Genomic DNA, 11,257 nt, shown 5'->3' with positions numbered 1-11,257 from the left:
TTAGTGACAAACATAATACTAATTAACGAGTATTTTATATATAATTTAAGTTTGTAAAACTTTTCTATAAAATTGTTTTTTTTTTTCGCTTTTTATTAACATTTTCCAGCACACATGTTACAACAGTATAGCAATGTTGCATCAGTGCAGTATCGCTCTTCGTAGTTATCGAGCTCGATCAAAGTTATCGCATTCTCTATTTACCCTTAACAAAAAAATCACTTACATTTCGTTCGCGATAATTATATATTTTGTAAAAGAAATAACAACAAGAACAACAAAATGCCCGAAACTGAACAATTGCCCGATGGATGGGAGAAGCGCACCAGCCGCTCAACTGGTAAATTAAAGAATCATTTGTTCTGTATTGAAAGCCATCGTTTTGCAACAAAAAAAAACCGGCAACATTTAATTTTGGCACGTTTTGCACTTTTGCAGGTATGAGTTATTATCTTAACGTGCACACAAAAGAGTCGCAGTGGGATCAACCCACAGAACCGGCCAAGAAATCCGGCTCTGCCAACACCAGCGGCGATAATCCCGATGAAGTACAATGCCTCCATTTGCTGGTCAAACACAAGGGAAGCCGTCGTCCCAGCTCGTGGCGTGAGGAGAATATCACACGCACCAAAGAGGAGGCGCAAATGCTGCTCGAGGTCTATCGCAACAAGATCGTTAACAATGAGGCCACATTCGAGGAGCTAGCACGCTCCTACTCCGATTGCAGTTCTGCCAAGCGTGGAGGCGATTTGGGCAAATTTGGTCGCGGTAAACTCTGCAATCTGAACGAAATTCAATGGCCCTATTTACATATATTATTCGATGTATATTACAGGTCAAATGCAGGCACCCTTCGAGAAGGCAGCGTTCGCCTTGAATGTGGGTCAAATGTCCGGCATTGTGGACACCGATTCCGGCGTACACATCATATTACGCAAATCGTAAACTCACATTAGAAAATAATAAATAAACAAAAAAGATAAAAATGTACAAACAAATTCTGCATTGTTATTGTATATGTATGTGTAGTTAAAACTAATTATTTCATCATATAAAGTAGTAATTCTATTTGCCAGCCAGTTCGAGTTTCTTTGCCAAAATCGAGGCTCCTGATGACTTTTGTTGCAGCAACAAATCACGCAGTGTCTGCGAGTCAAAGAACTTCAGCAGCTGCTGCTGCAAATCTGGCGTTTTCTCCACCAGCGTCACAAGCACATAGCAAGCGCGATTAATAGGGAACCAGCCAGTCAACTGCAATATATAAATGGATGTAATTAACATTGCAACAACTGCTGTAGATTTTCTCTTACCACTTCTGGTGTCAAGCTCTCCAGCAACTTGGCTGAAAATGGCGTGCCATCGCATTTCAGATCCTGCTTAATGATTGTCTTTAGCACATGATGCATACCGCTGTTCTCAATGCCCAATTCAGTGGCAGGCTCAGCTGACTTTGTATCCAGCTTTGGTTTCTTCGTCTGCTTTGGCTCACCAGTATCATCGTCGTCGTTCTCATCATCACTTTCTGGCTTTTCCGCTGCTGGGACAATAGACACCTTCTTCTTTTTGTTCTTGCGCTGCTCTGTAGCCGCCGCTATAATCGATTCTGTATCCTTCGACTGTGTCTGTTGTTCGCTATCAGCTGGCAATGGTGTTATCCGCCAATCTGCAGCAGCCACAATGGGAGCTAATGCAGCAGCTGCTTTGTTATAATGTTCGCCAGTAACTATAAAGGAAATATAGGATTAATTATAGTACAAATTGTGATAGCGCAATTCTCACTTACTGTGCTTCAGTATGGTGATGGTGACCAAACCAACGCTGCTATTTGACAACCAGAAACCCGGATCCTCGCACATGGCCAAGGCAATGGGCTCCTCAATCTGCTCCAACAACTCCTTGCGACGTACTTCCTTATCCTTTTTGCTGTGCACCAGACCATCGTCAATGAACTTGATAAATGTGGGATGGAAGCAAACAGTATCGCCGGGTGCAATTAGCCATTGGATAACACGACGGCCATGGGGACTGGCCACAAGGGTTTTCAAGTCGCCATGCAACGGATCATAGACGGACTTCTTAGCCGCTTTGGTGTCGTCGAGCACATTGAATAGCGAAATGAGGAAAACATGTCCATGCTCGTGCAGAGCAATCTTCAGCAGATGCTCCTTGATGTTCTTGAGTATAGCCTGAAAATGTGAACGAGTTCGTTAAATAATCTCAAATCTTGAAACTCATATTAATTACTTACACGACGCGTCTTCGGCTCGGAGGCGTAGAAGCATAATGTGGACGCTTCGGTGCCTGCTTTGGTGGACAAGAGCTGCGGCAAGCTGGCAGCCAAGGTGACGGCGATTTCAGCCAAATTCTCGCTAGCCTTCAGATACTCAATGATGACATCGTGCACCAGGGAGCTGTCCAAGAGTTTTTTATTAGCCAAATGCTCAATATTGGTCTTGACAGCGCCCATTATAGATGCCTTCATATTGCTAGCATCCTTGTAAGTGTCGCTCAATGTAGTCACATTGGAATCCTTGTTCTTCTTGTACAGCTCACCATAGAACTCCTGTCGCATGTGACAACGCTGCTGTTTCGTTGCAGCCTGATAAATGTCATCGACCAGCTTGCCAGCAATATTGTGACCAGCCAAACGCACCAGGTTGCCCATGAGGGCATCGGCCAACTTGGATTTGGTGGCTGAAGTGCAGTACTTCAGCATGGCTTGAATGCAAAAATGCGAGTACTTTGATTGACACATAGTCACTGCATCTGGCATCAATTTATCGCTAAGCTCAACGCGAAGCGCTGGCGAACCAAACTTAATCATGCACTGCAAGATGCGAGCGGTGTCATGAGCCTTGGCCACCTTGTTAATGTTGTCGGCGGACACGTTGAGCAGCGTGTACATTTGCTGTACGAGGGCATCCTTATTTTTGGTAGCATTACTACGAGAAAGTTGAGATTGAAATTTTGAAACCTACTTTTTAGTCCTTCATAGTTTGGCTTACCACTTGAGCTGTTCGTAGATCTTCTTCACCTCGACGGTCACTTCATAGGTGTCGCGTGTCTGTTTGCGTTTCAGCTTCAGCTCCTTTTTCTCTTTCTTAAACTTGTTCCAATCCGTTTTTTCAGTCGATGTGCCGTTGGCTGCTGTGTTTTTTCCCTTTTGATTGTTGCGATCTGCAAATTTGTTGTTCCGTTTGGCGCTGTCTGTTGCTTTTCTCTTCTGCGCTAGTTTGTCAGCGTCTTTCGTGGATTTCTCCTTTTTATCGGTTGCGCGCACGACCATGTTGACCACTGAGATTTCTACGAAAAAAAAAATAAAAATAAAACTCGCCAAAATCTCTTGTTTGTGTGCAACGGCAACACGTGCAAAGTGCTTATCGATAAGTGCACAGCAATCGACATCTTCAACAACATATCGAATAAGCGCACAAATATCGCAATGGCATCATTACAGCTATCGATAAGATGCACTTGTACTGATCTTAATATTATTAGAACGTTATAAAAACGTCAGTAATATAGTGTTTCAATTTGAACAATATATTTACCATCTAATCACCAATATAGCAAAGACTTGTTATAATATATGCATTGTTGTGCTGCTTTGGTACAGTCGCTACGGTAACAACAACAAAATAATTGAACCAGTTCCAGGAGAACTAATAGTTGGTAGCCATCGCAATACATGCAGACAACGATGTTGAAATTGCAATAAAATCTGACATCCGAATTCTTCTATTAAAAAAAAAACACGAGACTAATGTAATAATACATTTACTTATTCTACTATTCCTTTAAAAATAACCGTTATGTACAAATAAAAACATCGATATATATGTATGTAATCGATTTTTCTCCAATTCCTATCGGAACTGCTAATTGAACTCATTCCGTAGCGCCCCCCAAGCCAAGTCGACGGCACAAGTGGATATATACATAATTGTTGTATTTTTTTTTTTTGCGCGGCAAAAAGAAAAACAAAATCAAAGTATATTTCTGTTTGTTTTTGATTCCTTGCATCCCGGCAATTTGCGCACACAAATTGATTACAAATGGTGAAGCTTGGCAAAAAGAAATTGGCGGAGCTCAGCGAGCTGAGCAAAAAGCAAAAAATCGCCGGATCTGCGGATAGTGATGAGAGTACTGCGAAGAATGGAGATGGCGATAAGAAGAACGAAGTTGTTAATAATAAGGACACAGTATCAGCGTCGTCGTCAGCGGATGATACAAAAAATGAAACAGTGTCGAAGAAGCGAAAAGCGGCTGCACAATCATCAAAAGCGAATGAAAAGGATGGAAGCGAGACGGATGAAAGCGACGATTTGCCATTGAATGGCAGCGGCAGCAAAAGTTCCAACTCCAATTCCGCCAATGGACCGCCGCGTAAAAAGCTAAAGAAAACACCGCCCAAAGCAAAGTCAGGAGCGACGTTGACGGCGACTGCAAAGAGTGAAAATAACAACAAAAAGGCTGCGGCCAAAACGAAGGATACACAGGAAGATGAAGAGGATGATATCGTAGAGGAGGAAGATGACAATGAGGAAACAGAATTCGAGGTAGACACAAAAAAAACATTCCAATTGGCGATTAATTAATCATCTCATGTGGCATTTAGGTGGAAGCAATCGTAGGTCACAAGTCAAAGCGGGGTGAGTCCTTTTTCCTCGTGCGCTGGAAGGGCTACGGTAAGGATGAGGACAGCTGGGAGCCGGAGGCGGAATTGAACTGCGATGACTTGATAGAGGAATACCGCAAGGTAAGGGCAAAACTGCTGATGCAATTCCAAGAATTCTTACATTTTGTGATTTTAGGGAAACCCAAAAAAGAACACCAACGACAAAAAAACGACGACTAAAGGCGTTGGACGTGGCCGCAAATCGGCAGCCAGCAAACAGTTATCCAAGCAGGAGACCGATCCGGAAAAGGAATGGGCCGTTGAACGCATCGTCGACTTTATGGATGACGACGAGCATGGCGCATTATATCGCATACGCTGGAAGGGCTTTGGGGCTAAGGATGACACATGGGAGCCCGAATCGAATTTGTCGTGCGAGGGTCTAATTGAGAAATTCAAAAAGAGTCTGGAGCAGCAGGGCAATGTCGATATGAAGCATTTGCGTGAGTCTCCCAAGAAGACAAAGCGTCTGGTCAACGAGACAATTCCACGTTCCAATCTACACAATCGCATCGAGCGCTCATCGAAACGCTCTGCGGCAAAGAATCGGTGAGACAAAGCATCCAACATAATAATAACTGTTCTAAACCAAATCTCTCTCTCTCTCTCTTTCAATATATGCATTTTTCTCTCTTTTGATGTAACTAATGCCTTCTCGCTTACGCATGCACAGCGTTTTCTATGGCGAAGAGTGAAATGGAAGAAACTCACACGTCGACAAGAAAATCGTATGATTTGGAATATCGTTTACGATTTTTCCTAATCACGTTAGGATTAGGATTGACATAATTATGTGCTGCATTGAGACGGAAAAAGCAACACACATACACAACACACATATGGAGTAGTTCTTTAAATTGTATACTTAGCAATCAATAAGTATTTCCCCGAATTAATCTTAGATATTAAGCAAATGAAATCATCTCTTTAAAATTAGCATTTAATTTGAATCGACGATTCAAGATTATGTTTTTTTTTTCCAAACAATTATCAGTCAGTCAGTCACACTCTGAATCCCTTTTTTCTCCTCATACACATAAACCGGCATCATCCCGGTCTCACAGATTAAAAAAAAAAAAACAATTTAAGTTGTGCAAATAATAAACCATAACCTACAAATAACAAAAAAAAAAGAAATTTACCTTGTTCGGGATTTGGTAACTCCTCAGTTTGTGTGCTCTTCTCGAGCTTTCCGCATTGTTTTTCAATTTCTTTTGCAATTGCCGCATCCACACATCCGAGCAGTTGAATAAGTATTTCGTTGTCCATTTTAAACCCGAAAATCAAGTGATTGATTTAATACACAAATTAAAGTGTTTCCGACAAAATTTGCGAAAAGAATGAGAAAAACTTGACAGATTTTGCTCGCTAGTCGAAGTGACATCTGACAAGGAGTTGGGCATCGATACTTAATGTCAATCTTCTATAGAAATTTCCAGAATAACAACTAACCGATGCCAATTCATAGTTGTCATTTTGACAATTTCCATTTTTTTTTCTTCTGTCAAATTTAATTAAAATATTGGAGAAACATATGTTAGAAATCTACATAATCAAGAAACAATTCTTTCATATTCTTTTGTAGTCCAAATTATTATTAAAGTGTTTCAGAATTATATTCATTTATATTTTTTTCGAATTGCGAATGTTTTCCCATTTTCGCTAAACATATAATCTGATTATATTTAACGGAAGCATTTAATTTCCTCCTTCAGAGTGTTGGATACAGTCTTCATTAGGGTCTTTCTACAAATTGTAATTCATTTGGTTTTATTTATTCTTAACAGTATTGTATAATTTTGTTTATCTTACATCGATGCGACACAAGTATTGCACCATTTATGCACAGTTCTCAGCATTTCAGTTTTCCATCTTATGTATAAGGTCGGTTTCTTCTTGTGCCGTATCCAAAGATTTCGGGCAGCGCGATGGCCAGGATAGAATATTGGTACAGCAAAAATCATTTTGGGTTTCTTTTTGATTTTGTCATTAAATGATCTCATTTTCTCAAAGTTTTGCTATACTCCTCAATTCTGCTGACAATGTCAATGTCAATGATGCTGACAATTATCGATACTATCTTTGGAAATTTAAGATTACATTGCAAACCTAAATATTAAGCAAATTATGTCAAATTCAGTAAATGAAGTTTTTCTGACTTTGAAGTTTGTGGAAAGGAATATGATTTCATCAGCTAAAGCTTTGCCTGCCCTCGCCTGTAAACATAAAAAGTGTTGTCGAAACAAAATTATATATCTATCTCTTATAGTCTAGGTGTTCATATAGACTGACAAACGGACATGACTAGATCATCTCGCCTGTTGACGTTGATCAAGAATATATATGCTTTATAAGGTCGGAGATGGCACCTTCTGCCTGTTGCAAATATATTTCCTGTCGGCACAAAATTATAATACCCTTTTACCCTATGGGTAGCGAGTATAAACACTAATCTAAACATTAAAACATTGATAACATTTGAAGGTTTAATTTTTTTGTTTGTTTTCATTTATTGCATTTGATCAGCCAGTTTTTGTTTTTGGCGGAGACAGTTTGCATTTAGGCTAGGGATAGATGGAGGTGTGTCTGTATTTATGGCCTTAGAGACCCGCTTGCAGGCCGAAACCGGGTCCCTTTGGCTCCTCGGACAAAGATGTGGGCTTGCCCTTTGGTTCGCTGGCGAAGCGTCCGTTGCGTGGACCGGGCGGCGAAATCTTATCCGCTTTCAGATCACTCAGAATATCCTGCATATCCTTGGCGGTCAAATCCTCCTGCAAGAAGGTTGATAAACAATTAAATCGATATAATAATATATTTCAACTTGCATCGCTAACCGACTGCAGTATCAACTGTATGAGTAAAGAGGCTAACATAGACAAAATATTTGGTCTGAAAATTTTATTTCTTTGTTAAACCTTTAAATAAAATTTGTATCAGAACTGAGGCTTTCTGTTAATTTAATTCATCTAGTACATGATTCAGCTCATTCAAAATTAAATTACAGTATTCATGAATTGCGGACGACGCTTACAAATAAATTGTTTAAAGTATATTCAAACAATTGCTTGATAAAAGTGGAATTCTGCGTTTAGTTGAGACACAAACCAGAGCATGTATTTCAAGTAGTGCTTAACGCAGTCATCTGAAATGATTGTTGCTTTCATTTTTGACGAACATATTAATGCAACATTGTGCTAAAATTATTCGCTCATTAGCTGTTATTGATATACTATAATATTAACTAGATGATGAAACGATATTAAACAAAGAAAGTGTTAGATCAAGCTAACAAAATGATGTATGCAGATCGCACACCTATAAAGTTGTAACTATCTCTATCAAAGTTATCAATCAGCGAATTAAGTTATATTATACAAGTCCAAGTACAACTCACGTAGTAATCATCATTGACGGACACCATGGGGGCATTGACACAGGCGCCTAGACACTCCACCTCGGAGATGGTGAACTTGTTGTCCTTGGTCGTCTCGCCGACGCCGATGCCCAGCTGCTTCTTGCATGTATCCAGAATGGCATCGGAGCCGCGCAACCAACACGGAGTTGTGGTGCACACTTGAATGTGATATTTACCCGTCGGCTTGCGCATGAACATTGTGTAGAATGTGGCCACCTCGTAGACACGCATATTGGGCAATCCCAGGATCTCGGCCACCTTGTGCATAGCCGAAATGGGGAGCCAGCCGTATTGGCGTTGCGCTAAATCGAGCAGCGGGATCATGGCGCCACGCTTGTGTCCCTCGGGATAGATGCTGAGAATGGCGTCCACACGCTTCTTGTTCTCGGCGGTGAATTCGAAGGGTATGTTCGGATTATCCTCGGGCGTATCGCGATGCACGAACAGATTGTCGCTGCGCTGGGCGCTGCTCGTGGCAATCGCACGCAGGCTACCCCGCTGCCATAAAAAAAACAATTGTTATTTCTTTATATTAAAATTACATAACTTGCAACTTTGGGCAAAACAATGCGTTTGTTTTTTCCCCATCCACATTTGCATAGATGTACGTCCAAGTTACTTACGACAACGCTCAGTGTTTTTGCGGCACAATTTGTTAGCATTTTGTATGCTTTCAAGCGACGTAAATAACACGAAAAAAAAAGTTGAATATTATTTCAATTGTCGGTTCCCCCCCAACCAACGACGTTGATTGCTACGATTTCAATCAGCTGTTTTTGCGGCAGTGCTGCATATTTAGATATATCGATAATATTGAAATCGGTACATTTATAGTTTGGCGGTACATTGCATAGCCACTTGCGGCAAATAGTACATTTTGTTAATGTCTCCTCTCTCTCCTCTCCCCACAAAATTATACGATTTTAATTTTCTTATATTTTAAAAATATAAAGTTAAAAAAATGTTTAAATTCAATCGTAATTTCCTGTAAATAATTAAATCGAATCTTTTATTTTGAAATTTTGGTACATTGCTTCACTGTCGATATGTATCGATGGTTTGCCAAACTTAACAGACTTGAAATAAACCAACAACTCAACGTACTTTTCTTTAAATTTTAATTTCTTTTGTTTTCTTTTAGTAAATGCATATTGTTAGTGTTAGTTAGGGATGAAAAGGGCTAATTATTATCTGCTATCACGCGTTCTCCTCATAGTTCTCAGTTTTCATGTCATTCAATCCAAGTTCCTCGTTATCCTCAAAGCTGCGATCGTAACGCTCCACCGTTAAGTTGTCATCGGGCTCATCATCGTCTCGCAGCGATTGGACATAAGTGTTGCCAGCTGGATCCTGTAGCACCAGCGTGATGACATGCTCCAGTTTTAGCACATTATCGAAGGTTTCAAGGAAACGTTGCAATTGCTGCTTCGATGCCTCATCCGCCGAATCATGAAAGAAGCGGCCATCCAACTGCTCTCGCATTGCCACCAATAAGCCCTCGACTGTAGTGAACCGACCACACAACGCATGCGGTCCCACATCCATGTCCAACTCTGGAATGGCCAAGCTGCAGGTTTCCGATTTGAGCACATCTCGCGTCAGATCCTCCTTGCTGGAGATGCGCACCTTAAAGCGCACACCTTGCGTCTCAATGCCGCCGCCAGACTTGACCTCGTTGGTTTTGTGGCCGCAGCTACCGCAGACAGTGGCCATGATGACCACCTCCTTGAAGTGCGGTATATTAGTTAACTTCATGTTTGTCTCGCAGGGCGCCTGACAGTTGGGACAATTGGTGGCGAATTGCAGCACCTCGCCATGCAGATTCTCGATGGGCCATTCGTCCTCGGCAATGGGTTTGAGCAGGTGCTGCTCCTCCTCATGGTTCTGCTCGTAGAGACCTGCAAGATTAACATTAATATAGATTATTTATTATCAACTCATTGTAAACTTACCCAAAAGTTCGTTTTGTGCTTTAGTTCGTGAGAAATGGGACGTTTTCAGCTGTGCATCAGTTGCCGGCGCCAGCGGATTTTCTATGAAACTGTTGCCCGAGATGTCTTCAAGCAGCACACGGAATGGCGTTTGCAGCTCTTTTAGCTGCCGCAAGCGTTCGATGTAGTCATCAATGGAAGAGGCCTCCGTTGGATGATCGATGCGTCGTTTATCCTGATCCTGTGATAATCCAGCTATCGTGCGCTCTATGATGCCCTCCACGGTGGTCACCTCGCCCTTTTGAGATTGCACTGGTATTTCCAGCTCTACCTCCGGTATACTAATGCTTGAGTTATCCGACCGCACAACACGACGATTTAAATCGCTTGGGGTCTTCACATCGAGCTCGATGCGTACACCATTCTTTTGTATTTCGGATGCCGATTGCATCTCGTTGTTCGTGTAGCCGCAGTGCTCACATTTGAAGGACATTAGTACGACCTCGCGGAAGAAAGGGATTTTGGTGGGCAGCAGTCGTGTGATTCCTGTTTGAAAGCAACTCATGCACGCCGATTCGATTTCCACAATTTCCGCTGTTTGTTCACCGCTGATGTCTTGAAAGATCGGCTCGGGAGCTGCTGTTGCTCCCTCGGCGCTCGTCTCCGGCACGACAGTTGTCATGATGGTGATGTTGTTGGAATTATCGAAAAAGGATTCACAAAAAAAATAACACTTTGACCGCCGCCGCACACAACGTGCAACCAGTGCTCTCGATTGTTCTGCTTAAGTCGGTCAAAGCAGTGTTGGAAAACAACTAGATATTTATATACTAAACAAGTGCAAATTGTACTAAATTTGTAGTGGGAACAGTTTATATGTTAATAATCACAATGATGTATCTGATAAATACAAAATATATTTTCTCACTTTTTTCATCAAATTAGCTATTCTTGTATAATAAGCTATTAGCTAATTGGTTAATTTTAATTTCTTTATTGAATTACAATACAATAATATAATTGGAATTATATTCTGGTATATTTTACATGCGTTTGGTAATCAAGGAAATTGATTAATGTGGTAAAAAGCCGTTACTACTTTTAATGTTCTACACAAATTTGATATTATTTTTTTATCAGTCGAATTATGAATAAATTAATAGTGTTTAAGTTTAAATTATTTATTGCATTTTTCTGAAGTTTGTCGTTGAATTCAAATATTTAAATATTTAA

At 40.8% G+C, this 11,257-nt stretch overlaps 5 protein-coding genes across 5 annotated transcripts; 2 read left to right on the top strand and 3 right to left on the bottom strand.

Moving 5' to 3' along the window:
* The first annotated feature begins 164 nt into the window (after positions 1 to 164).
* Positions 165 to 1,006, top strand: LOC117577784 (putative peptidyl-prolyl cis-trans isomerase dodo). Its single transcript, XM_034262709.2, has 3 exons — positions 165 to 340; positions 439 to 768; positions 836 to 1,006. The coding sequence occupies exons 1-3, from the start codon at positions 283 to 285 to the stop codon at positions 943 to 945; spliced, it is 498 nt and encodes a 165-aa protein (XP_034118600.1). The 5' UTR covers positions 165 to 282; the 3' UTR covers positions 946 to 1,006.
* On the bottom strand, positions 987 to 5,959 carry LOC117577781 (protein penguin). The gene is made up of 6 exons (XM_034262705.2): positions 5,821 to 5,959; positions 3,006 to 3,303; positions 2,249 to 2,942; positions 1,784 to 2,186; positions 1,311 to 1,723; positions 987 to 1,251 (listed from the first exon to the last, which is right to left on the bottom strand). The coding sequence occupies exons 1-6, from the start codon at positions 5,945 to 5,947 to the stop codon at positions 1,066 to 1,068; spliced, it is 2,121 nt and encodes a 706-aa protein (XP_034118596.2). The 5' UTR covers positions 5,948 to 5,959; the 3' UTR covers positions 987 to 1,065.
* LOC117577782 (nucleolin) lies at positions 3,897 to 5,798 on the top strand. The gene is made up of 4 exons (XM_034262706.2): positions 3,897 to 4,559; positions 4,619 to 4,759; positions 4,815 to 5,227; positions 5,352 to 5,798. Exons 1-4 carry the CDS (start codon positions 4,056 to 4,058, stop codon positions 5,371 to 5,373), a joined length of 1,080 nt encoding a protein of 359 aa, XP_034118597.1. The 5' UTR covers positions 3,897 to 4,055; the 3' UTR covers positions 5,374 to 5,798.
* Positions 5,960 to 7,138: 1,179 nt separating the features above from the next.
* On the bottom strand, positions 7,139 to 8,883 carry LOC117577783 (NADH dehydrogenase [ubiquinone] flavoprotein 2, mitochondrial). Its single transcript, XM_034262708.2, has 3 exons — positions 8,717 to 8,883; positions 8,073 to 8,591; positions 7,139 to 7,449 (listed from the first exon to the last, which is right to left on the bottom strand). Exons 1-3 carry the CDS (start codon positions 8,753 to 8,755, stop codon positions 7,279 to 7,281), a joined length of 729 nt encoding a protein of 242 aa, XP_034118599.1. The 5' UTR covers positions 8,756 to 8,883; the 3' UTR covers positions 7,139 to 7,278.
* Positions 8,884 to 9,194: 311 nt separating this feature from the next.
* Positions 9,195 to 10,852, bottom strand: LOC117577543 (zinc finger protein ZPR1). Its single transcript, XM_034262371.2, has 2 exons — positions 10,046 to 10,852; positions 9,195 to 9,991 (listed from the first exon to the last, which is right to left on the bottom strand). The coding sequence occupies exons 1-2, from the start codon at positions 10,704 to 10,706 to the stop codon at positions 9,291 to 9,293; spliced, it is 1,362 nt and encodes a 453-aa protein (XP_034118262.1). The 5' UTR covers positions 10,707 to 10,852; the 3' UTR covers positions 9,195 to 9,290.
* Positions 10,853 to 11,257: the final 405 nt, after the last annotated feature.

The sequence above is a fragment of the Drosophila albomicans genome, chromosome X (assembly GCF_009650485.2).
Source record: "Drosophila albomicans strain 15112-1751.03 chromosome X, ASM965048v2, whole genome shotgun sequence".
Lineage (NCBI taxonomy): Eukaryota > Metazoa > Arthropoda > Insecta > Diptera > Drosophilidae > Drosophila > Drosophila albomicans.
Note: the sequence above shows the minus strand (reverse complement) of the source record. Positions and strands in the feature narration are given on the sequence as shown.

Excerpts from the sequence above, each read along its gene's own strand:
- LOC117577784 (XM_034262709.2), top strand. The coding sequence starts at position 283 with ATGCCCGAAACTGAACAATTGCCCGATGGATGGGAGAAGCGCACCAGC. Across the intron at positions 341-438 it reads GCGCACCAGCCGCTCAACTG|GTATGAGTTATTATCTTAAC; the intron begins GTAAATTAAAGA and ends GCACTTTTGCAG. Across the intron at positions 769-835 it reads TTTGGGCAAATTTGGTCGCG|GTCAAATGCAGGCACCCTTC; the intron begins GTAAACTCTGCA and ends TGTATATTACAG.
- LOC117577782 (XM_034262706.2), top strand. The coding sequence starts at position 4,056 with ATGGTGAAGCTTGGCAAAAAGAAATTGGCGGAGCTCAGCGAGCTGAGC. Across the intron at positions 4,760-4,814 it reads TGATAGAGGAATACCGCAAG|GGAAACCCAAAAAAGAACAC; the intron begins GTAAGGGCAAAA and ends TTGTGATTTTAG. Across the intron at positions 5,228-5,351 it reads CGCTCTGCGGCAAAGAATCG|CGTTTTCTATGGCGAAGAGT; the intron begins GTGAGACAAAGC and ends ACGCATGCACAG.
- LOC117577781 (XM_034262705.2), bottom strand. The coding sequence starts at position 5,947 with ATGGACAACGAAATACTTATTCAACTGCTCGGATGTGTGGATGCGGCA. Across the intron at positions 3,304-5,820 it reads GTTACCAAATCCCGAACAAG|AAATCTCAGTGGTCAACATG; the intron begins GTAAATTTCTTT and ends TTTTTTTCGTAG. Across the intron at positions 2,187-2,248 it reads CCGAGCCGAAGACGCGTCGT|GCTATACTCAAGAACATCAA; the intron begins GTAAGTAATTAA and ends TCACATTTTCAG.
- LOC117577783 (XM_034262708.2), bottom strand. The coding sequence starts at position 8,755 with ATGCTAACAAATTGTGCCGCAAAAACACTGAGCGTTGTC. Across the intron at positions 8,592-8,716 it reads CAAAAACACTGAGCGTTGTC|CGGGGTAGCCTGCGTGCGAT; the intron begins GTAAGTAACTTG and ends TTTTTATGGCAG. Across the intron at positions 7,450-8,072 it reads CCGTCAATGATGATTACTAC|GAGGATTTGACCGCCAAGGA; the intron begins GTGAGTTGTACT and ends ACCTTCTTGCAG.
- LOC117577543 (XM_034262371.2), bottom strand. The coding sequence starts at position 10,706 with ATGACAACTGTCGTGCCGGAGACGAGCGCCGAGGGAGCAACAGCAGCT. Across the intron at positions 9,992-10,045 it reads AGCACAAAACGAACTTTTGG|GTCTCTACGAGCAGAACCAT; the intron begins GTAAGTTTACAA and ends TTAATCTTGCAG.